The 26,297-nt window shown below is 43.6% G+C and overlaps 1 protein-coding gene and 1 pseudogene across 1 annotated transcript; one reads left to right on the top strand and one right to left on the bottom strand.

Annotated features, from left to right (window-relative positions):
- Positions 1–3,108: 3,108 nt before the first annotated feature.
- LOC112616016 (solute carrier family 25 member 53-like) lies at positions 3,109–4,031 on the bottom strand. Its single transcript, XM_025372970.1, is given in 2 exon segments — positions 3,109–3,950; positions 3,953–4,031. Coding segments are annotated over 2 exon segments (921 nt in total).
- An 8,727-nt stretch (positions 4,032–12,758) lies between these two features.
- On the top strand, positions 12,759–21,443 carry LOC112615224 (annotated as a pseudogene).
- Positions 21,444–26,297: the final 4,854 nt, after the last annotated feature.

The raw sequence follows: 26,297 nt of genomic DNA, 5'->3' as shown, positions 1-26,297 counted from the left end.
ATTCCTGGACACATGCACCCTCCGAAGACTAAACCAGGAAGAACTCGAATCCCTGAATAGACCAATAACAAGTTCTGAAATTGAGGCAGTAATTAATAGCCTACCAACCAAAAAAAGCTCAGGACCAGATGGATTCACAGCCGAGTTCTACCAGAGGTACAAAGAGGAGCTTGTACCATTCCTTCTGAAACTATTCCAAACAATAGAAACAGATGAGCTCCTCCCTAACTCATTTTATGAGGCCAGCATCATCCTGACACCAAAACCTGGCAGAGACACAACAAAAAAAGAAAATTTCAGGCCAACATCCTTAGTGAACATCAATGTGAAAATCCTCAATAAAATACTGGCAAAACGAATCCAGCACCACATTAAAATGCTTATCCACCACAATCAAGTCAGCTTCATCCCTGGGGTGCAAGGCTGGTTCAACACACGCAAATCAATAAATGTAATCCATCACATAAACAGAGCTAATGACAAAAGCCATATGATTATCTCAATAGATGCAGAAAAGGCCTTTGATAAAATTCAACACCCATTAATGCTAAAAACACTCAATAAACAAGGAATTGATGGAACGTATCTCAAAATAATGAGAGCTATTTATAACAAACCCACAGCCAATATCATACTGAATGGACAAAAGCTGGAAGTATTCCCTTTGAAAACTGGTTCAAAACAAGGATGCCCTCTCTCAACACTCCTATTCAACATAGTATTGCAAGTTCTGGCCAGGGCAATCAGGCAAGAGAAACCAATAAAGTGTATTCAAATAGGAAGAAAGGAAGTCAAATTGTCTCTGTTTGCAGATGACATGATTGTATATTTAGAAACCCCATGGTCTCAGCCCATAAACTCCTTAAGCTGATAAACAACTTCAGCAAAGTCTCAGGATACAAAATCAATGTGCAAAAATCATAAGCATTCTTATACACAAATAATAGTCAAACAGAGAGCCAAATCATGAGCAAACTCCCATTCATAATTGCTACAAAGATAATAAAATACCTAGGAATCTAACTTAAAAGGGATGTGAAGGACCTCTTCAAGGAGGACTACAAACCACTGCTCAAGGAAATAAGAGAGGACACAAACAAATGGAAAAACATTCCATGTTCACCATGTTCATGGATAGGAAGAATCAATATCATGAAAATGGCCATACTGCCCAAAGTAATTTATAGGTTCAATGCTATTCCCTTCAAGCTACCATTGACTTTCTTCACAGAATTAGAAAAAAACTACTCTGAATTTCATATGGAAGCTGGGCGTGGTGACTCATGCCTGTAATCCCAGCACTTTGGGAGGCCAAGGCAGGTGGATCACCTGAGGTTGGGAGTTCGAGACCAGCCTGACCAATATGGAGAAACCCCATCTCTACTAAAAATACAAAATTATCTGTAGGGGGAAACTATAACACATGTCATCTTGGAAATCCTCAAAACCCCAGAGTTGAAACAAATAGGACAGTTATACATTGTGAATCTGTTTGAGAAGTTTCAGTTCCTGAACTGGTGCTAATAGCAAACATGCCATCAGTAACACAAACTCATCAAATGTTCCAGTTGAAAGTAATTTTTTATTATTACTATTATCATCAATAGAAGCATCATTATCATTAGCACAAAACTAAATCCGCTATTAAAAGAAAACAAAAACACAGCCCAAAGGCATGTGTCCTGCTGACAGTGAGTCAATAAGTTTATCTTCGTGTACAAGGGACAGCACCCAGAGAATATACCACATCACAGCTTGATAATAAATTCAATAATTCGACCAACGTTATTGAGCACCTAGGCACAATGGAAGATTTAAAAATGCATACAAGAATCCCTGCTTTCAATAAGTTCTATGGTCTAGTAGGAGGTATTGAAGAATGCAAGAACAGAGTCACATGAGATTAGTGACATAATAGAATCAGTACCATGTATGAAGTGCTGTTAGAAAGGGGCATCACAGAGACTAATGTCGCATTCAGTTGGGGAAAATCAAGAGGCTCCATAGAAAAGGTGACCTCTGAACTGGGCTTTGAGGAGCTGGAAGGATTTTGGTAGACTGGCATGTGAAGAAGGAGCACTGCAGGTGGAAAGAATAGTGTGGGCCAAAGTATGGCCATGGGAAAGTTCATGGAATGTCTGGGGAGAGAACAAGAGTTCATTATGGCTAGTGTTTGGGGTTTATGTAAGTGGGGTGACAATATGTTGAAAGTTATATGAGGACCGTATTTTGAAAGGCTCTGAATGACAGGCTAAGATTTCTGATCTTTATGTTATACTAACTACATTTACCACATCAACAAAATATGCAATTATCTGTGAAGAGATATGGTCACTTCACTTCCAGGTTTCTTAGGGAAACTAAATAGTTTCTAGGCAATTTGCTGTCAGAAATGTCCTAGCAAATAACACCAAGCAGACTATAGCAAATGTTTCTATTTTGCATGTAATTAAATCTCTTCTTTAGAAGTTTTATCCTTTCCATCCATGGGCCATACTTCTTCACACTCCCATCTCCAGCCCCACTAGTTCTTGTGGCACCTGATGAGTTCATGCAAGCCTAATTTGGGATTTCCAGTCACAGCTGCTACCCTGAAAGTAGGACCCACAGCCTTGAGAAGTGAGAGGTGGTGGTAGAGGCAGTGAACAATGTCATGAAAATGTAGCCATCTGAGAAGTTTTATGGAATTCCCATCCTAAGAGTCAAGCATAGTTCTTTGAAATTGGAGTTCCACTCAATTTGGTCTGGAGGACACCTAGTGGGGTCCCAGAGCTCAAAGTGCCTAAATAAGGTCATCTTTTAAGTTTCTGCTTATTGCCAAGGAATTCCTTAAATGAATGACACTTAATCTGTGTTACACGTTATTTAAAGGCCTCCTGGCTCTGAGGCTACTGAAGCTGTGGAGAGACTGGGGCGAACGTTTCTTTTTGACTAAGGAATCCTGTTGGGCTTTGTTCTTGCTCAACAGGTTGGTAGTTGGGAACTTCTCCCATGCAATGAGTTTACAGATGCTAAAGTATTAGGCAACTGAGCCAAAGAAGTAAGCTACATAGAACCAACCAGGGAAGATTTAGAATAACAAAGATGGCATGGCCACACTTTCTGCAGCTAGTCAGTCTTCAGCTCTTTCCTGGAGTGTGACTTCCTCTGCAGATACTCATGGATTGCTGTAGTGAGGCCCCATGTCACCCTGGACCTTAGGATGACCAGGGAGCCTCCACGGTAGATCAGGAGTAGCTTTTGGTCCCAAGTGTTCCACACATCCTGGGCAGAGACCCACAGGCTTGGCATGCTCTGCCATCCAATATGGGACTGCATATTACCAACCAGCACAATCAGAGGATACAGAACTAGGCAGGTGATTGTTTCATTGACACTACCAGACACCAAGGCAGGAACCCAATGGGGCAGGCCTTGCTCTGCCAGGCCATCCTGGATGGGGTGCTTGAAAGAAAAATATAGAGCACTCCCCAGGCTGTTCCTGGCCAGGACAGGCCAGAAACCACGGTAGTAGCCCCGTGACAGCTGCCCCCAAAGCCCATAAGAATTGAATTCTTCAAGAATGTTGAAGCTGCTGGGGAAGCGAGCTTGCTTGTGACCATCCTGGAGTACATTTTGCACCCTTTCAAAGGGGCTGAGTGCCACAGCCTCCACCAGGCCAGACATGACCCCTGCAACCCAATGGTGTCCCCGGGTATGTGGCCCAACAGGAGAGAGAAAGCACAGCAGGCTATCATAAGTCCCAAACAGAAGAGTCCTTTGCAACGTCTTGGAGAGAAGAGGAGGGTAGGTTCCCCGGTAGAAGTATTGAGGACCTTCGTGCCAAAGCTGTCTCACAGCCTCTGACACTGCCATGGCATGGATCTGTTGCCGGAACACAAACTTATAGATAGGAAAGGTCAGAAAAGTAGACATAGAGTTGGAAACGGCCCCAAGGGCATAGGCCTGGGATGTCAGCTTTTCTTTCCTGGAGCCTCTGCTCGTGTCCTGGGCTGAAGCTCCTTCCCGGGAGAGTGGTTCTGCTCCCCCATGCTGAAGACAACTGTGTGCAGATGGAAGAAACTGGCAAGGGTGGTAAAACAAGAGATTAGACCGACCAATTAATTCTGTTGGCAAGCATTTTCATTGCTTAATTGGAAATGAACCCTAAGAAACTCAGCTCAACAGAAACAAGCAACTCTTTGAGCCAGTTTCTGATCTATAAGCACACCCTTAAGAAATTAAGAATTCATTAACCTTAAATTAAAAGAAAGGCAATCAGTTTTTCTGAACAGAGCCACCACTACAGTATTTTGCTGACACAGCAAATATTCCAATATTCAAAGAAGGATTACAACTGAAGAACATGAAATAGAGGAGGGGAAGACTCCAAAACCTAATGCATCAACTTTCATGACATAAAACTGTCCATTTTATAAACTACTAGAATAATAAGTTGCTATTCTGTTTCAAAAAAAAAAACTGGCACTGTCTTGCAGAAGAAGAAAGGCATTTAACAGTTGAAGTGCAATGCTTTCTCTAGAAGTTGGTATTAAATTTGGAGAGGGGGAATCTCCCCTCACCTTTCTCTCCATAGATTTCTGCCCAAGTTGTAGATGTTTCATGGCAATACCCAGCCCCTCTCCGGCAAGTGGGGAAGGGAAAGAGCAGCTACTCCTGGAAGTTCAGTGCCTAAAGGATCAACACCTGGCAATTTCCAAACCTAACCTTTTAGACTTGTAGTTATATAACAGAGCAGGGTTTCTTAAACTCCGTGCTATTGACATTTTGGGCAGGATAATTTTTTATTCTTGGTCCCTGTCCTGTGCATTGGAAGATATTCAGAGGCTCCCTGGCTTTGACTCAGTGTGTGCCAGTAGCACCAGTGGTGACATACCCAGTGTGATGACCAAAAATATCTTGAGACCTTGCCAAATGTCCCCTGGGAGGCAAAACTGTTCCCGGCTCAGAACCACTATACTATATAGAATAGGCAGTGCAAGGACTCCAAACTATTGCTCCTTACCCCAGAAAGGCCGGGAAGCAGATGGCTAGTATGAGAAGCAACTTGGAAGCCAGGACATATCAAGGAACTTTGGGATCGAAAAAAAATGAATGCTCAGAGCAGATCTGAGGAAGTTTGCCGGGAAGGAAAGAGGGGGTCCCTGGGCTGACGAGACAGGGTGTGCAGCAGCCAGAGCTGGCACCTCAGGGAAAGAGCACAGAGCTGTGTGGGTGTGGGGCAGGAGGACAAGGGAGAGGGGGAGGGGCATGATGGCCAGTCTGGAGGGCTTCCATCTACAGTGACAGGGACAGGAAGCCTGGCAGGAACAGCAGACCCACAGGTTTCCCTCAGAACCCTGGGCTATGTGGTGGAGGGTGTGAAGGTTGGGACTCTAATTAAGCTAGCAGACTGATGGGGGACCACAGAGTCCAGGATGAGGTCCCCAGGGAGGAGTAGAAGCCACACACTGCAAGAAGCCCAGTGCAGCCTTCCCAGGGCTGCCAGGCCAAGAATCCACCTTGGCGTACTATTCCTTCCAGAATCACTCCCATCAGCTCTGCTCTTCCCTAGCCCCTTCTCCCTGCTACATCCATCTCCCCACAATCCCATTCCTATCCCCCCGCCCCATCCATATCCCCACAGTCTCATTCATACCCCCCGCTCCATCCATATCCCCTCAATCTCATTCAATCCCCCCTGCTCCATCCATATCCCCACAATCTCATTCATACCCCCCTGCTCCATCCATTTTCACACAATCTCACTTTACCACCACTCCCAGCCACACTCACCTCTTGGTGGAGAGATATGGAGGCTCAGCCTCCTGCGCTTGGCCCATCACCACCTCCCCGTCCTCCGTATTCCATGATGGCCTTAAGCCTCAGCCTCCTTAATGCTCATGGCCAGTAAACTGGGAGGGCCCCTCTGCCTCTTACTCTTTAGCTGAGAAATGAGCAGGAGTAAAAGTTCAAGAGGCCCACTATTTGCATCCCTCTGGGGCACCTCTGGCCCCTGGCAGCCCCACTTCCATTTCTCCAGAGCCAAAGGGGACTCCTCCCAGATACCCAGGCCGCTAAATCCACAGGAGCCCCCAAGAGTCCTCAGCTCTCCTACCAAAGATCTTCTTTCCAAAGTCTTACCTTCACCTAAATAAGGACAGGTGGTGAGGCAAATATTTGTCTTTTCTTCTACCTCAGAGTGCAATAATGTTCCACTTCCTCCCTACCATTTATAAACATGTGTTCACTGACACCATAAGGTAGGGCGATTTAGCAGAAAGAAAACTGGGTTAGGATTTGGCAGTGCAAGGACTCCTAACTATTGCACCTACCCCAGAAAGGCCAGGAAGCAGGTGGGGTAGTATGAGATACTAGCATTCTAAGGGAGTTTTGTTATTAACTTGATGTGTGACCTTTAGAAATTCAGTAACATTTTGGAGCCTTACCCACCTGAGCTGTAAAAGGAGCAGAAAGGGCAAAATAATTTGGAGTCATCTCCATACCATATCTGTCAGAGGGGGTTGATATGGGGGCATTCAGGCCAGTAGTCCAGTACTTGATAGAGGAATTGTACTTTTTAATCTCCGACTCCTTCTGCCATTTTTGTAAATCATTGCGGGGGACTAAAAGTGATCAATAATTGAGAAACATCTCACCTTAAATATGTAATCCATTGTATAAATCCAATCCTTTCCATTTTATGGGACTGAAGATCATGTTTCTCCAATGTATTTTCTGTTAAGATGCCAGGCTTTGGAAAGGGCAGACAGACCCAAGACTGAATTCTGCCTCTGCCACTTACTTAACTGTGTGACCTCGGGCAAGACATTTCATTCAGTCTCAGGTTCTTCAGCTACAAAACAGGGACATTAAGACCCACCTCAAAACATTGTGGCAGAGATTAACAACATAAAATGAGATAAAGTGGTTGAGAATCCATAACACGGTGGCCTCGATAAAAGATATCAAAAAAAAAAAAAAAAAAAGATGCTTCTGTACCTCACTATCTGTCTCCACAGAGCGCATTCTCTTTCCAGACACTCTCAGGACAGCCAGAAGCAGATAAAGAGGCATGTAGGAACACAACTTGTGTTCCTAAGGGAGGCAGAGAAGCCCTTTCTTCCACAAATGGGAAGGCACAACATAAATAATCTAGGAGAGCCTGGCCCCTTGACCTGAATTCAAAGTACAGACCACAGAATGGACCTACAGTTGGCCTTGAGCAGATATCACCTGTACCCTGACCTGCCTCCTATGTTTACAGACTAGTAAAATGAGCCCAGGGGATTCCAGATTCTCCCAGCCAGTCTAGTCCACATGGGTAGCCTGTGTGATTGCCCCAGGATCCAGCCACAAATGAATGCGTTTATCTGTTCATTCGGGGCATCTCTCAGCCAGTCCTTTGGTCAGCTCACAAACATGTACTGATCATCCACTAAATCATTGTGGGTAAACCACCATGGAGCTAGAGTGAATAGAATTTGGTGCCTACTCTCAAGTGCCTGGGAATCTAGTAGGGGAGACAGGTAAACAATGAGCTAAACTCTACAGAAAGACAAAATAAAGGGTACACTAATGAAGGTGGAAGCAAAAAGACAAGAGCAATTTATTCCTCCTGGGACGAGGAGCACCCAAGAAACTTCTCTGAGAAGGGGCATATGACACACTCCTTAACTGAGTAGAGTAGCATAGGGTCTTGTTAGGTAGAGGAGTGAGAGCAAGCATTCTAGGCTGAGAAAGTGACCTAAGGCACATAGGCTTAAAAGTGTGAGTTGTGCATGGGGATGGCCTACCCCATGTGGTGAGAAGGAAATAGAGCAGTGGTTGACAGAGAGGAGCCTATTTAGAATGAGGACCACATTTGTCTTCCCCACTGCATTGTGTCCTAGGGCACAGACATGGGCTCTGAATTCAGCCAGCCCTGGGTTTGAATTTCACTCGGTCACTTCCTAGCTTTATAACCTTGGCCAAGTTTCTTCACCTCTCTGATGCTCAGTATCTTTATATGTAAAATCATTGTCATGAAGGATGCATGAGACAAAGTATGGAAAGTGCTTAGCACAGCACCTGGTATATAAGTTGCTCCATAAGTTATATTAGTAATTTCATTTTTAAAAATGAGATAATACTAGGAATCCAACTTACAAGGGATGTGAAGGCCCTCTTCAAGGAGAATTACAAACCACTGCTCAATGAAATAAAAGAGGACACAAACAAATGGAAGAACATTCCATGCTCATGGATAGAAATAATCAAAATTGTGAAAATGGCCATAAAGCCCAAGGTAATTTATAGATTCAATGCCATCCCCATCAAGCTACCAATGACTTCCTTCACAGAATTGGAAAAAACGACTTTAAAGTTCATACGGAACCAAAAAAGAGCTCGCATAGCCAAGACAATCCTAAGCCAAAAGAACAAAGGTGGAGGCATCACGCTACCTGACTTCAAACTATACTACAAGGCTACAGTGACCAAAACAGCATGGTACTGGTACCAAAACAGAGATATAGACCAATGGAACAGAACAGAGCCCTTGGAAATAATACCACACATCTACAACCATCTGATCTTTGACAAATCTGACAAAAACTAGAAATGGGGAAAAGATTCCCTATTTAATAAATGGTGCTGGGAAAACTGGCTAGTCATATGCAGAAAGCTGAAACTGGATCCCGTCCTTACACCTTACACAAAAATGAATTCAAGATGGATTAAAGACTTAAATGTCAGACCTAAAAACATAAAATCCCTAGAAGAAAATCTAGGCAATACCATTCAGGACATAGGCATGGGCAAGGACTTCATGTCTAAAACACCAAAGGCAATGGCAACAAAAGCCAAAATTGAGAAATGGGATCTAATTAAACTAAAGAGCTTCTGCACAGTAAAAGCAACTACCATCAGAGTGAACAGCAACCTACAGAATGGGAGAAAACTTTTGCACCCTACCCATCTGACAAAGGGCTAATATCCAGAATCTACAAAGAACTTAAACAAATTTACAAGAAAAAATCAAACAACCCCATCAAAAAGTGGGCAAAGGACATGAACAGACACTTTTCAAAAGAAGACATTTATGCAGCCAACAGACACATGAAAAAATGCTCATCATCACTCGCCATCAGAGAAATGCAAATCAAAACCACAATGAGACACCATCTCACACCAGTTAGAATGGCAATCATTAAAAAATCCGGAAACAACAGGTCCTGAAAAGGATGTGGAGAAATAGGAACACTTTTACACTGTTGGTGGGACTGTAAACCAGTTCAACCATTGTGGAAGACAGTGTGGCGATTCCTCAAGGATCTAGAACTAGAAATACCATTTGACTCAGCCATCCCATTACTGGGTATATACCCAAAGGATTATAAATCATGCTGCTATAAAGACACATGCACACGTATGTTTATTGTGGCACTATTCAAGATAGCAAAGACTTGGAACCAACCCAAATGTCCATCAATAATAGACTGGATTAAGAAAATGTGGCACATATACACCATGGAATACTATGCAGTCATAAAAAAGGATGAATTCATGTCCTTTGTAGGGACATGGATGAAGCTGAAAACCATCATTCTCAGCAAACTATGGCAAGGACAGAAAACCAAACACCACATGTTCTCACTCATAGGTGGGAATTGAACAATGAGAACACTTGGACACAGGATGGGGAACATCACACACTGGGGCCTGTTGTGGGGTGGGGGGAGGGAGGAGGGATAGCTTTAGGAGATATGCCTAATGTAAATGACGAGTTAATGGGTGCAACACACCAACATGGCACATGTATACATAAGTAACAAACCTGCATGTTGTGCACATGTACCCTAGAACTTAAAGTATAACACTAATAATAAATAAATAAATAAATAATGAGATAATAGGGCAGAGCTTGCAGTGAGCCGAGATCGCACCACTGCACTCCAGCCTGGGTGACAGTGCAAGACTCTGTCTCAAAAAAAAAAATAAAAAAATAAAGAGATAATGGGAATAAAGGCAAGATAACAACTAAATTATTCTAAAGGCTGCAATTGGTCTAATGAACTAGGTCATCTGCAGAATGCATTTTAGACTTTTTTGGAAGGCAAGAAAGAAGAGTTTTCATGGGCTTTGGAGTTTGACATCCCTGGCCTGCAGTCCCAGTGCCTCCACTTAAAAGTTTAAGCCTAACACAAGTTACTTAACGTCCCTGAAATTCAGTTTCCCTCTCTGCAAAATAGGATACAATGACTGTCTTAACAGTGTTGCTGGGAAGCTTAAATGAGATAACAGATAGAAAGTTCCTGGCACAAAGGAGGCAGGCAGCCAAAGGCAGCTATTATTGTTTCAGCTGAAAGCTTTATCTCCAAACCTTCAAGCTTTTAAGGTTTATGTGTTAAAATTACAAAATGTGGTCTCATTGGAGCCATCAGTTGGAACACACTCACACACATGAGGCCAGAGATAGGATGTCCTGTATTCAATTGGAGCCAGGTTGCAAATATGCCCCTGATCCCTGCACGAAGAGTACCTCGCTTTGTTCCAGTAGCCCAACCCTGGCACCTTTACACAGTCCATTCCCTGTCACTATTTTTGTCCACTTATTCTTGGTCTTATGTGATTCCACTCCTACCAAGTTCAGCTGCAAATACCTAATTTGATGATGAAGCCAATTTAAACACTGAACAAGAGTCTTCTGGGAGGCAAGAGTCAGATGTCATGGGACAGGGGAGCAGAAGCAAAAGTCTGAAGGAAACCTAAGCGCTACTGCCAGCATCACCCTTGAGTGTGCGAGGTGAGCAACCTGCCTTATCCATACATCCACACTTTCCACCTTCCACCACCACTATCCCACTGTTCCATCCACAGGCCACAATCCTGAGATGGAAGGTGCTTCATCTCCAAATTTGCATTGTTTACTCCAAGGAACTCTAGATCTTGGAGTTGTAAATAAGAGGGTGGAAATGAGTGAGTGAAGTGCCTTGGCAGGCTGAAGATGAAGCCAATGGCAGCGGAAGGGTATCAAACTGTTCACTTGCTTCCAAGCATCAGGAATCAAGAACAGGCCCCACAGGAGCCTCCTAGCCACACTATACATAAAGGAAGTAATACCTGCTCTCTAAGTCAGGGAAAAATGGAGCAGGTTTTCCAACCACTGCCTTCACAGCCATTCACTTTGGACAACCCTGCATGCCGTTTCCATGGAGTTGCTCCTTCTCTGGGGCCAGTGATGCCAAATCCAGCAAAGGAGAAGTCCCCTGAAGAGCTCACAGAAGGGCAACCTAGCAACCTGTCCTTGAGCCAGGAAATGAAAGAGCTATATCAGCAACAGAGAGCTGTGGTTTGGGGGTTAGGTTAAATGGGGTTTTATTTCTCACACTTCTTCGTCAAGCATGGCTTGAAGAAGGAAGATGTTATGACAGATGTATTTGAAAATCTGCAAAGCTGTGGACTCGGAAGAATGTACGGAGTCCAGATTCTTTGCTAACAATTCCAGGAAGGACCGCGGGTAGGAATCTGCTCTGGAGTTACATTTCATGACAGATATGCCATGGACAGATACACTGATAACAGGCCCATTTACTTATAACCTTCAGCATCACGTAGTGGTGTTTAGAACGGTGGTTCACGAATCTCTCTACACCTTAGAATCAACTACAGGGCTGGTTAAAACTACAATCACACTCTTCATGCCTAGTCCTAGTACATCAAAATCCCCCAGGGGTAAGGCCCAATAATCTACATTTATAACAAGCTCTCCAAAATGATTCTGAGGCAGCCCACCTTGTACTCATACTTTAGTTAATAGTATGAGTTCTGGATTCAGAGATTCGGTCCAAATTTTTACTTCACCTTATAATTTCAGACAAATCATTTTACCTCTCTGAGCCTTGCCTCCCTTGGGGTCACAAAGAGCTGTCGAAATTATGTTGCTTTTATAAAACAGGCAGCTTTTGTAGTATTAAAAAAGTATTAAAAAAAAAAAAAAAACTAAGGAAAGAAGAGTGCCAAGAAGAGTTTCCTCTTCTGTGCAACGGGCACCATAAAGGTTGCCTTCATCTTCCCTCAGCCCTGTCCCCACTACCTCCTCACCCCCTCCCTCAGCACTATCATCACATCGAGACTGCTGTTGAGATGGTTTGAGACTACCTGTGCAAAAATGCTCTTCAGACAACCCTGCAGGGCAAAGAATTAGCATCTAGAGATCAACATACAGGTGCTAAGTTGGATGCTGTAACTTCTTTGCTGCAGGATACAGTGCAAGACGCTTAACCTCTCTGTCTTTGGCTCAGTTTCTTCATCTGTGAAATGGAGATAACGGTTCTTGCTCACTAATTGTATGCAGTCCCAAGTTGGTCCTCCCATCCTGGCTTTGGTTTTTCTCCACTATCCCTTAATCTAACAGAATAGAGGAGTGTTGGCAAGGGGCAGCCTTTGAAGCCAGATATGTCGACTTGGGTGTGAGCTCTTAGCTCTGCACTTCCTAACTGTACTGCCTGGGTGCTTCAGTCCTTTCCTGTTAAATGGGTACGCTGCTACCTCCTTCACACGGCTGCTGATAAGAAAGGAGACGTCAGTGCAGGCGCATCCGCACACAGAAAGCACTCAGTAAATGCTGTTTCCCCCTTCCCCCTATACAAAGGTGAGGAACTCTCATTGTTCACTTGGTTTCTGTCCCACCTCGTGTTTAAGGTATCCGGTCTCAAAGCCCGGAGCAGAGCCGAGGCAGAAGGGGATGGGGAGAAGGGAAGCGATGGGGTAGCAGCAAACTCACAGATGAAAGGGAAATGGGCCTGGTCCGTGCGTCCGAGCTCCACTTGACGCAGCGCCGGCTTCCGCGCCTGTCGGCTTCAGACCCCGCCCGCCAGCTCTCGAGTCTTGCTAGCAGTAGCTTCGGGGCCAGAGGCTGCGCGGGGAGGCAGCCCCCTCGCCCCGGTGATTGGCCGCGTCGCGCGTCTTGTCACGCTCTTTTGTCTCAACTGGCAGAGACTGAAAGCAACCGCAACTGCCCCGAGTTCCGAACTGGAGGGTGGGCGCAGCCGTGGCTGCCTTGGGAACCGCGCTGCCTCGACTCGGCTACCTGTCACTGGGTGGTCGTGCGAAACATTCGCTGGGCCGGGCAGCCCCGGGTCGTTTATCGGCCCAGGAGGCCCCAGCGATCCTGTTCCCCAGCAGAGCTACGGGGACCGGAAGGCGAAACAGAGCTGTCCACGCGGGAGCATAAGCTGCCCAACAATGGAGCGCAGGTAAAGAAAGAGCGCGCGATTGCCCGGCGCGGAGAGGCGTGGGGGAAGCCCCTCCAGGACTGGGCGGCGCCGGGCTTGGAGAATCAGTAACTGCGAGGTAGGGGATGGAGCACTCCCACGGCCTGGTTGCGCTGAGGAAGGAGTTGTGGTTCATCTGGATGTTACCGACTGGGTAGGATTTAGGATTTGCCTGGACTGAAGTGGGCGGGAGCGTTGTTGGGCGGGAGGGCAGATGTTCGGGGAGGTGGCAAGGGGCGGGAGGAGACGATCGCAAGCTGTCTTGAACCCCTTTTGCATCTCCTTATCTCTTCCTGGGAAGAAATATGGGGGTGGGAGGTTATCCAACTTCTAGTCCCTTTCTCCCTGGCAGGTCATCAAAGCCAAATCCGAACTTGAGTTCTGTGCGGAGGATTGCAGAGCTGGAAGGGCGAGGGTCTCCCAGAGGAAATGTAAGGGGGTTAAGGGGGGTGCAGGAGGCACTATGGCTTGCGTTCAGAAGATGGGAGAGGGAATTTTCCGTCTGGCGACAGTGGAGGCGGTGGAGGGGAGGTATCGGATTTTCAGAGGAGGCTGCTTCCAATCCTTCCTTTCCTTCCTTCGCGTCACAGTCTTGAGGCCCTGAGGATTGGGATCTGCGACCCCCAGTGGACAAAAGTCGACTCTACCCCAGAGGCTAATTTTCTCACGGCAGGCACCTGTTGAGAGGCTGCAAGTAAAATAAAGGCGAACGCTAGTTTCCGAGTTCATGTAAGAATCAGAGAAATAACGGGGGTAAACTTTGACAAAGGGGTGTGATTGAGACCTGAGGTCATGAGATTAATGGGTTCTTATTACCTCGTGCGGGGGGAGGTAATAAAGGGGAGGGGCAGGTGGCCCGTGGCGTCCTGACGATTTTTCATGCTTCCTTTTTCCGAGAACTAAACATTGTCAACTCTAATATATCTATAGCTTAACTTGCTTCAAGGACAGCAATGATTTTCATTTAATAATTTTCCATTTAATCCCTTTACTACATGGTCATTTCTGTCTCTTATATTCCTAGGTTTCCCTTTATAAGGATTAGTCAGATCAACATTCTATCTCTAACAATGTCCGTTAGCTTTTTCACTCTCATTATACCGAGATAATTTAATGGAATAAACCAGATTTTATATATATATTTATATATATGTGTGTGTGTGTGTGTGTGTGTGTGTGTGTGCGTGCGTATGTGTGTGTATAAAACTACTCAACATTCAAGTAGTCTTGAAAAAAGATGGGTAGGAGTTACCTTATTTCCCTTCATCAGTCACCAGTGTTTTCTTAACATAATGGAAGAGGCAGGAGATATTCCCACCTACAACTCAGGATTTCTATGTCCTATGGGTTCAGTTGTGTCTCCCAACTCCCCAAAAAAACACCAAATACATTCTATTGGACTCCTGACCCCTCATCTCTCTCCTACTTGAAGATGGATTCTTTACTGGGATACTGAAGTTAAATTACATTCATTAGGGTGGGCTCTAACCCGAAACGGCTAGCATGCATTGTGCCTATCAAAAGGGGAAATTCAGACAAAGAAACATGCATACAGGGAAGAAAATGTGAAGTAGCATACAGAGAAGTGGGCCATCTACAAGCTGAGGAAAAATCCCTGGAAAAGATCCTTCCCTCTTACTACTCAGAAGGAAACAATCCGGCTGATGCTCTGATCTGGACTTCTAGCCTCCAGAACTGTGAACAATTAATGTCTACTGTTTAAGCCACCCAGGTCTGTGGTACATTGTCAGGCTAACAGAGCAAACTTAATAGGGATTCTGTTGCCAAGCAGATCTGATAGCTAACACCTGAAAGAGTGGAAGCAGCTTTGGAACTAGATAATGGATACAGACTGGAAGCATTTTGACATGCATGGCAGAAGAAGCCTAGAGGGCCTTTAGGAGACAGCTGGGGGAAATATGGACACCAAATGCAATTCAAGTGAGGGTTAAGAGAAGAATTCTTCGCTGCAGAGAAAGGATCTCTGACTTAGAGAATACATATATCATGATCACCGATATGTTGCTAGAACTATGAGTGTTAAAGGTGCTTGTGGTGAGTTATCAGATGGAAACTAGGAAGATGTTACTGGAAGCTTGAGGAAAAGCAATCCTAGTTTTACAGTGGCAAAGGATTGGTCTTTATTGTTTTCTTAGCGTTTTTGAGGAAAGTAAAAATTGTAAGTGATGAACTTTCACATGCAGCTGATTTCTATTGTTGGGGCTTAGACCACAATACCCCAAAATAAAGGCCCCAGAAGTAGTCTCAGATGTAAAAGATGTTCCTGAGGTCCTAGGTCCCCCTGTCTCTCAGCCCCATTCTTCCCGGAGAGCCAACTGTAACAGACCAGAATCCCTCCTCCCCAAGGTGGGTCCTAGAAACCAGAAGCGTTTTTTTCCAAAGATAGTAACAAAGCCTAAAAATACTTTCCTCCACCTTTTTTGGGTAAAACTGGCCATGAAGAAATGATCTGACCTACCTTGTCTGACTGCAGGTCACAAGACCCCATTACAGAGAGGGTCCTGCCTTATACCCAGGAGGAAGAAATGTGTGTTCACCAAAGCCAAGCACAGTCTAGACAAACAAGCCCTGCCAGATTAGCATTAGGTCATAGCCTTTTTGTACCATCATATTTCTACAGGGCTGCCCATACTTTGCTGAACCTGAACATATAAATAGACAATTTACCCTGTACCTTTCTGCCTTTGTTCCAAAGGCTGCAGTGTATATATGTTAAATAAATTCATACGGTTTTGTTTTGTTTTGTTTTGTTTTTTAGACAGAGTCTCACTCTGTCACCCAGGCTGGAGTGCAGTGGCACGATGTCAGCTCACTGCAACCTCCGCCTCCTGGGTTCACACCATTCTCCTGCCTCAGTCTCCCAAGTAGCCGGGACGACAGGTTCCCGCCACCATGCCTAGCTAATTTTTTGTATTTTTAGTGGAGACGGGGTTTCACCATGTTAGCCAGGATGGTCTTGATCTCCTGACCTCGTGATCCACCCGCCTCGGCCTCTCAAAGTGCTGGGATTACAGGCGTGAGCCACCGCGCCCGGCCTTGTATGCTTTTTCTCTTGTTAATCTGCCTTTCGTGAGTTGATTTCTTAGCAAACCTTCACACAATTTGGTATAGTAAGAAGGGTCACCAAAGCCACTCCACTCTTCTGGAACCTGCAGTTAAGGGAATGCAGTCATTTGACAAGCTGACAAAAGGGCAAGAATTTCTTACCAGTCAGGCCCCCAGGTTCTCTCTGTGTACAACCCAGTTGGACAGATGGTACAAAACAAATCTCTCTGTTTGTCTCCTCTACAAGGTTTCATGCCTAGGAGAAAAAGATTTTTGTGTGACTAGTCTAGCTGTAGCGAATCTGGTACACCTTACACTACTTTGTGGTATAAATATTCATATTTTTTATCCCTTTCATGCCAGAAACAGTGTATTCCTTTGACTTTGTCTTTCTGTGTTGTTCATAGAGAGGGTTACAGGATAAAGTTCCCTCTCGTCTTGATCTGTGTTCTTGAGAGCTTGATTTGTGAGCAAGAGGAAGCACTCTCTCTTGCTTGCCACCATCCAGGGGAAGTGATTTTTGGGTCACAGCAGGCGTCTGGTCTAACAAGTCTCTTCGCTGGGAAGTAGAGAGATTTTATTTTGTTCCAAATGTGCCAAGCTCTCGGCAGGATTTGTCGTAAGAAGTCCCGTCCATAAGGGGCTTTTGTGATCTCAAACTTTATTGCCTCAAGCAAGGATCACCAACCCATAATCCAGGTATCAGTACAGGTCTGTGGCCTGTTAGGAACTGGGCCATTTCAGCAGGAGGTGAGCATTAGCGAGCAGCAGAAGCTTCATCTATATTTACATGCACTTCCCACTACTGGCATTACCGCCTTAGCTCCGCCTCCTCTCAAGTCAGCAGCATTAGAGTCTCATAGGAGCGAGAACCCTATGGTGAACTGCACGTGCGAGTGATCTTCAGTTGCACACTCCTTTTGGGAATCTAATGCCTGATGATATGTCACCCTCTCCCATCACTCTGAGATGAGACCGTCTAGTTGCAGGAAAACAAGCTCAGGGCTCCCACTGATTCCACATTATGGTTAGTTGTATAATTATTTCAATATATATTACAATGTAATAATAATAGAAATAAAGTGCGCAATTAATGTAATGCCCTTGAATCATCCCAATACCGTCCTCCCAATGCCGGTCCGTGGAAAAATTGTCTTCCAAGACACTGCCAGAAAGGTTGGGGACCGCTGGTCTAGCTAGTGAATGCTGGTAAACAGCAATCCCAGGAGTCATTTGTTGTCTTAGCCTATGTCTGGGAACAGGGGGAATCTTTGGGATTACTTCTTCTCTGAAGAGCCTATTGCATCCAGTCACTATTGAAATTCAGTACACTATTAAAAATTATAATTGCCAATGGCCAAAAGATCGATCCCTTAAATTAACCTCCTCAATTTTGTTTAAAGTATTTTAGAGATTTCTTATTCTAACAGATTGATAGAAAGGTTAAATGTATAAAAAGACACATAATGGTGTGACAGCTAGCCTTAAAACTCTTCTTGACGAAAGTAAAGAGCAAAAAATCTGACCTAAAGAAAGTTAAATTCCTGTGTCTGCTCAAACTGCCCCTGTGAGAATAAAAACAAAGGCCACTTCACCTTGCGGCCTTTGAGTTCAAATTCTGAGCTTTCACCTCTACATCATGGGTTGCATTCCTGATCAGGAAACCATCTCTTCATGGTTTAATGTTTGTGTGACTTTTGGTGAGTACCAATTTCTTATTGACCCTTTTCCCCTCCCTGGATATCTTTTGATTTCCTGTCTTCCATCTGCCACGGGAGCACGTGAGGCTTTTTGGCCATTGTGTGTAGATAGCTGAGAATCTAAAACCTTAGAAAAGTTAGCGGGCCAAATATGTGGTTGTATCTTCCAGGGGTGGAAGAATGCCTGGAATGCATAGCTTGCCATAGTTGAGGGTGGGCAGGGTTGAGTACAGCCTGCTCTCTCAGCACAACTGTGCCTGAAATGTGAGCGGTGTGGAGAGCTGGAGACTCAGACAAAAACAGGTGGAGGAACGGCTCTTTGAGGGGTCCAGCGCACTTCCCTAGCGCCTGTTTTGTCCCACACCACAGCCCAGGTTCTTGCTGCAGAGGGAGCCCATCTGAGCCTTGCATCCAGGCTGCTTCTGGGAGCCTGAAGTCCCCCAGGACACAGTGGTGCCTTGGGGACTTTTGAAGGAAGCAAGTGGCCAAGGGTATGAAAGTCATGAGAAACCCGAGCTTAACCACTTGGTGACCGTGCACAGTCAAGAATTTCACCATGACGAGGCATAGGAAGGAACCTAATTAATATCCAGGGAAGCCACCCACAGGAAGGAATTTCTTTCCCAGAAAGCTAGTATGATTTAATATTAGAAAATCTATAAACATGATTTATATGAATAAACCAAGAAATATTTTTTAAAATGTAAATCTCAAAGGTTGCTAAAATGGCATGTGTGAATATTTGGTATCTCTTACTTTACCTAAAATGCCTAGAAAAGAAAAGATGCTACTGACCTCAAACAAAAGCCCAACACCATGTTTGAGGATGAAATGCTACTGTCATTCCTATGAGGGTCAAGAAGGTGACAAAAAAGCTTTCTATCAGCGGTATGATTTCAAAGTCTTGATGAATACTGGGCATTGGACTTTTCAAAAGGCTTAACCACGGAAAAGGGGGCTAAGTGTTTTCAACTGATCTGATTCTCTTGCAAATGATTAAATATCTAGAACAGTTTTTCTCAGGACAGCTTTACACTTCTAAAAATTAGTAGGAACCCCAAAATCTTTTCTGTAAGTTTTATCTGCCAATAATTACTTCAAAATTATTAGAACAGAAATTTTCATGAATTTATCTTAAAATCCACTTTAAAGTAGTACTTAAAAACCTATCACGACTGAGCGCGGCGGCTCAAGCCTGTAATCCCAGCATTTTGGGAGGCCGAGGCGGGTGAATCACGAGGTCAGGAGATCGAGACCTTCCTGGCTAACACGGTGAAACCCCGTTTCTACTAAAAACACGAAGAATTAGCCAGGCGTTGTGGCGGGCGCCTGTAGTTCCAGCTACTCGGGAGGCTGGGGCAGGAGAATGGCGTGAACCCGAGAGGGTGAGGTTGCAGTGAGCCGAGATCACGCCTCTGCACTCCAGCCTGGGTGACAAGGCGAGACTCCATCTCAAAAAAAAAAAAACAAAAAAAAAAAAAAACAAAAAAAAAAACTATCACCTCATGTTAACATAAATTACAAACGCACATGAAAAAATATTTTTTCTAAAGCCGTAGAGTGGTGATCGACTTTCTTTTAGATAATTGAAAATCCCCTAGACTTCTTACCTAGGAAAAGTCAGCTGGATTCTTGTAACTGCTTCTGGACGTGATCTGTTGCCATATCACACACAATGAAAGTCAGGAAAATCCCACTGTACACGCGAGAGAGCATGAGAGTGAAAAAGGAAACTATGAGTAAAACGAAAACGTTCCCATAAACGAGAACCTAGAAAAATAACTAATAAAAGTGACCGTTTAGAAAACTGAAGATATGCTCCACGACTGTGGAAAATCCACCACGTTCTCTCGGAGCAAACTGCGCTATAGATATATGAGAGCTGACAATGTTTGGTTCACGGAAAAGAATGCACAAAAAATGGGTAGGACACCACACGCCACCTGCCCCCACCCCCGGCTCCAAATTGGAAGTCACTTTTGGCCAGTGACTCTGGCTCAGAGACTGTAATTCCGTCATTGGCTGAGCCAGTGGAGACAGGCGTGTGAACAAAAGTTCCCTGAAAAGGAATTTGGAGGACAGAGCTCTTGTTGTGCCAGTGAACACTTGGCAATCCCTGGAGAGGCTGCCTTGGATATGAAACCAATTACACTGAAGGGAGTGGTCGGGTTTAATAGTAAACTTTCCCTCCGAACTTCCTAATAAAGCCCATTTATGCAAACGAAGGATTGAAATTGCTGAGCTCTAATTGGCCAATGCCACTGAGCCCTGATTGGTTGATAGACCCTAGCTCTGATTGTCTGGTTCTGGTATGCTCTGGCAAAGCCTCAATGTTGAAAAATATTTGTCCAGGTATATTACATGGGCTTAGGGAGAAAAAGCCATATTTAAGCCTCTGTATTCAAACACTATCTGTAAGCTTTGGGAAAAGTGTAAGAACAAGCCAGACATGAATTATGAAGCCAAGGGATGTGCTTTTAGATCTTATTACTGTAGGGAAATTTTTGAAAAGGCTGAAGGACAGAGGCTTGTATATCAGTGCAAGGATATGCCCTCAAACAGATTGGTCATAGATGATGACAAATGCCAGACTTGTAATGAAGGTTTAGCGGCAGCTTCTGATGCAAGTCATTAGAACGAGTGTCACTGTCTGCAGAGAGTGTCCTGAAAGCAGCAACTTCTGTCCTTGGTGGAAATAACTCATCTCCTATAAACTGCTCCAGAGCAGAGAAGGTTGTACCTGGAGTTGTGAATATCATTTCCCCTGGTCACCATGCTTCCTCCAGGTCTCCTACTACTACCAAATCTGTGTCAGCAACAGCAGCAGCTCCAAGGACAGTACGTGGGGCAATGCAAGTACCTGCAGTCATGACATCAGAAATTTTCAACTATGACAGTTGAGTCAGTTATTGCCGGTGCACCATTAATAACCACCACTAGTCCAACAGAAGCAGCCTCACCAAAGGTAATCATTCAGGCAAACCCTACTGGGATGCCAGCTTCTACTGAAAACAGAGACGAAATCACCATCCAGTCTGCCAAACTCATTACCATCCCTGCTACACATCCAAGTCTGCACAGTGTAAGTAGCAGACGAAGTCAATTCTGACTAAGTCATTAACATCGTTGGAAACCCCCTGGCTGTGAGAGCACTTACCACTGTTTCAATAGTGCATGGTACACCTTTAATGGGACTATCACTGCCTACTCAACAGGCATCTGGCCAGACTCTTCTTGAAGTTATCAGTGCAGTCATAAAAGGTTAAATCAGAAGCAGTGGAAAACCAGTAGAAAGATGATGTGGAGACTGCAGCTGGTAGAAGAGAAACCAGCAGATGACACAAGACAGTGACCCAAGTAGCGATTGTCAGTGAGCCTTCTGCTATTGCCCTTCGATTAACTAACTATAAGAACAGAAAGACTATTGACATGTGAAAAATAAAATGGCAGCCCCACCGTGGACTTCAGACTGTGAGTGGTAGTACTGACATAAACACTTGCAAGGGAAGTCATCGAGAAAAGTCAAAGAAGACTTTAAAACATTTTAATGCACATAAGAAAACAATGAAACTTACTGGAAATAAATTCCCTATCCCATGTGTCAGTGAGAAATGAACTAAACGCATTGAGATGCTGACAAAAACCTCCCTCTTACAGTAGGAAAACAACTGAACCCGTCAATAGGAAAAAGGATTGAAAGGGACCAGGCAGCACGCTACTATCTCAAGTTATGCTAAGATTTGAAACACTGACATTCTGCAAGAGGTTATACAGTTTTCAGTGAGGAGGGGTTGGGATGGGTGATCTCATTGTTACATATAGCAACTTTAAATGCATTGTATATGCATGTTAGCAAGTATTACTGTGTTCTCACACTACTCACTTAACTTGTGCTATGTGAATACTCTGCTAATACAGGTGTTTTTTAAAACACTCTACAAATACTTTAATTTTTAGTGATGAAATTTTAATGATCTTACCACTAGATTCAAAATTAAAATGGGCTTATGGATATTGTTTTCTTAATTCAGTGGTGATTGGGACTTTCAAAGATGCTTTATCTAGGTTTCCTGTCAGGAAACCTAGAATGAGTCACGATTTTAAGCCCCTTATTAATTCCCTCAGTAATTAGTTGTCAAAAATGAAAATATTCATGAATGATGAGTACACAGAATACAGAAAACCTAGTGAAAAGCCTGAAAGAGAAAATAAATGAACAGCAGAGTTCTGTGGGAGTTCTATGCCGGTGCTACATTATCTGATTTTCCTCGTAATTCACCAAGAAGAACCAGCGGAACTTCACGACCAAGGGGCTGCAGTTGGTGATGGTAACCTAGCGAATGACCTCAGTATCATTCAGGATGCAGCCAAAATCCAGCTCCATCATCTCAAAGCTGATGTTGGGGTAATGCACTCCTCCACGCAGGTCCAGGCTGTCTCTCTAAGGGTGTTCCACATGCTTAATTGCTAGAATTTCTTCTGCCACCCAGTTGTTCAGATCCTTTCTGTAGGAGGGTTCAAACTTGATCAGCAGGGTTTTTTTCTTCATCAATTTCCAGTTTTATAGGCCACAAAGATAATGGATGGAAATTACCAACTTTTGTACTATTCATTTTCACCCAATACAAGTATTTTAGAATGTGAACTGAAGAATGGATCCAAAAGCGTCAGAAAGTGAAAAGCACAAAAGAGAAAGATGAAAGAAATAAAGAAAAAGAAAGAAAGAAAGAAAAAGAAAGAAAGAAAGAGAAAGAGAGAGAGAAGAAAGAGAAAGAAAGAAAGAAGAAAAGATCTACTGCAAATGAAAATATGTATATATATCATATAACTTAAGTTGATTTAAAACGAAGACCTTAAACTAATTTTTACGGTTTTTTTTTCTTGAAATGAGCTAATGGCTTGTTTGTGTAAAGCTTTTCCATTAAAACAAAAAAAATTTAATTTTGTACATAACACAGTATTGTTGTAGAATTCATATGAAACATTTTATGTGGTAAAGTCAATTAGCTCCCTAATTGTGGACAAATTAACCGTTGGTTCCTGTTCTTTTGCTATATCATACTTGTGCCATCCACACAGCCCTGGCATCTGTGCAGACACATCCATTTCAGTTCTACTGTCACTTGGAAGATCAGGTTCAGCATGAGTTTTTGTCAGGTAGCTCTAATACCTGGAGTTTTCTTTCTTTTCTTTTTTACTTGGTTGAAATTCAAGAGGAAAAGTACCAGTGTTCAGATTTGAACTATCATAGTTTGTATATTCAACAAACTATTTGAAGTATATTGTGTTTCGGTTTGCTCTTGTTTCAAAGTGTATCCAAGTAGGATTCCTGAAATATAGAAATGAAACTGGTAAATAAATGGCCGGTAAGTTTCCAAAATTAGGGAGATAAATGATTCACTAAACTTAGGAAGCACACCTGGACACATCATAGTAAAGCTACAGCATAATGATAAACAAAGATCATAATAGCATAAAATAGATACATTGCCTATAAAGGAGTACAAATTAGACAGCAGACATCTATACATCAACAAATGGAAGCCAAAAAGAAGCACTGAGGAAAAAATAGCTGTCATGCTAGAGTTGCATTCCTAGCCAAACATCGTTTAAGAAGTAAGCTGTGACAGACATGCAGGTAGACCACCCCGAACCCCCTTCAAGGACAGATTTGCTGCTTCAGCTGCTGGGACAGCAGTCGGATGCCAGTCATCAGCCATCAATTCTTTCAGGTATAACCCGAGCTGCAGGAGCTGCCTTGCCCAAGGTCACGCACTTACAGAGATTAACCACATCCAACGACTGATTCAAGAGGAGGCACAAACATCTGGCTTGCTCTGCCCAAGGTGGAATAATTCTGATTGGCCATTTACCTTCAAAACTCCCCTTGGGATCCAAAGAGGCTTTGGTTGGGCCTGCAGTATGGGTGCACTTCTCTCTGTGCCCACTCCTGCTTCCCTCCCTTCCATTCCTCAGGGATTAATTCTAAGTACATGTCATGCACACTAAAATCCATCTCAGAGTCTGCTTCCTGTGGATCCCAATCTGAAAAGACATTTCTAACTAGAAAAGTAGCAGTGTTTACACCAGTGAATTTCACCTTCAAAGAACGCAGGAAGAACATACTTTAGGCAGATGAAAAGTGATCACAAAAAGATAATCTGAGATGCAAGAAGGAATGGTAATGGGCTACATTAGCAAACATGAGTAACAAAAAGATCAGAGAATGTGCAGAACCATTCTCATACTGACAAAGCTTATTTTGGTGACTAAAGAAACTAGATAAGACTAAATAAAGCTACTCTGCATCACTCAGATGATGGAAGAATCCAATGACAGCAGCTCACGCCTCTGGACACATATTTGAATGTCAAAGAACCAATCCTTTAAGATGGATCACAAGTGGCTAACTGGGCCTAAATTCAAATGGAGCCAAGCGGCCATTTGCTGACTAGAGATCACACATGTACCCTGAGTTCCCAGAAAACTCACACCTCTGTTCAACTTTGAGGTTTCCAGAGCACACCAGAACCAGCCAATCAGAGCTAGGCTCTATCAACAAATCAGGGATCAGTGTCATTGACCAATCAGAGCTCAGCTGTGCAGGCCTATCAGAACTCAGTGATTTCAATCCTTCGTTTGCATAAATGGGCTTTATTAAGGAGTTCAGGGGAACAAACTTTAAACCCTACCACTCACTGTTAAACCCTACCACTCCCTTCAATGCAATTGGTTTCACACCCAAGACAGCCTCTCCCAGAATTGCCAAGTATTTACTGGCACAAGTGCTCTGTCCTCCAAATTCCTTTTCAGAGAACTTTTGTTCACACTCCTGTCTCCACTGGCTCAACCAATGACAGAATTACAGTCTCTGAGCCACAGTCACTGGCCAAAAGTGTACGGAGGCGACTCAGGATGCCTCGGTTTGGATATGATTTGTTTGTCCCCACCCAAAAACATGTTGAAGTGTGATCCCCAATGCACCTGATGTGGGCAGATCATTAGGGGCAGATCTCTCATGACTGGCTTGGTGCCATTCTTCCAGTAGTGACTTAGCTCTCACTCTGGAGAGACTGGATTCATTCTCTCGGCAATGCGTTAGTTTCCTCCCCTCTAGAGAGGGTTGTTACAAAGCCAGGACATCTCTTGGGTTCTCTTTATACCTGTCCTCTTCCCGTTTGATCTTATCTGCTATATTATGAGGCAGCACGGAAGCCCTCACAGGAGCCAGGGTCATGTCCCAGTGTTTCCCAGCCTACAGAACCATCCACTAGATAAACTGCTTTTCCTTATAAATTACCTAGCCTCGGGAATTCTGTTATAGTGACACAAAATAGTTCAAGACACAGAATGAACCAACCAGAGCCTTTCTGGGCTGTTCCTGCTGGGCGTAGAGGAGGAAATTGGTGTGTTTGTATGCTATTTGTTTGTTTGCTTACATGTTTTAATGATGACGATTTGAGAATATTAATTCAGGGAATATATGGACATGCCCCTTGCCTCCTCCATCCAATCAAGAGCAGGATTTGGTTGCTACAATTTCAAGTAGGATTTGTGTACCCCAATTTTTAGAAAGGACTGTTTAGAATTTCATGTGTGTGTGCTTACCTCTCTGGTTTTCTTACCATATTATACCTTTTTAGGTAAAAAAGACTTTTTTCCCCCATCATAATCTGGGAACATTTTACTAACTTCATTGTATTGCCAGGAGGATTTGCTTTACCTGAACGGTCTGACAGGGAGTAACCTTGCCAAGACTGGCCATTTTGAATGGCACGTCATTGGTGTGCTCAAATACTTCCATTACACTTAATACTCAAGTTCGTAAGTCCTGTCTTTGGTTCAATTGCTACAACTTATTCTGAGATAGACATGTTTGGGAAATGTTTTGCATGTAATATAATAAATCCTTTGAATGTTGAAATGTTTGCATTTTATGGATACATTTTTCCTCCCTAAGAAGGTTGCCTTGAGAATCAATTTTTTTAAGAATTTAGGAATTTTAAAAATACTGTAGCTGTTATGTCTATTTGCAGATTCTAACATTTAAACCTTTTTTTATTTTATTTATTTATTTATTTATTTATTTCTTTTTTTTTAATTTATTTATTATTATTATACTTTAAGTTGTAGGGTACATGTGCATAACGTGCAGGTTTGTTACATATGTATACTTGTGCCATGTTGGTGTGCTGCACCCATCAACTCGTCATTTACATCAGGTATAACTCCCAATGCAATCCCTCCCCCCTCCCCCCTCCCCATGATAGGCCCCGGTGTGTGATGTTCCCCTTCC

The sequence above is a fragment of the Theropithecus gelada genome, chromosome X, assembly GCF_003255815.1.
Source record: "Theropithecus gelada isolate Dixy chromosome X, Tgel_1.0, whole genome shotgun sequence".
In the NCBI taxonomy this organism is placed as follows: Eukaryota; Metazoa; Chordata; class Mammalia; order Primates; family Cercopithecidae; genus Theropithecus; species Theropithecus gelada.
Note: the sequence above shows the minus strand (reverse complement) of the source record. Positions and strands in the feature narration are given on the sequence as shown.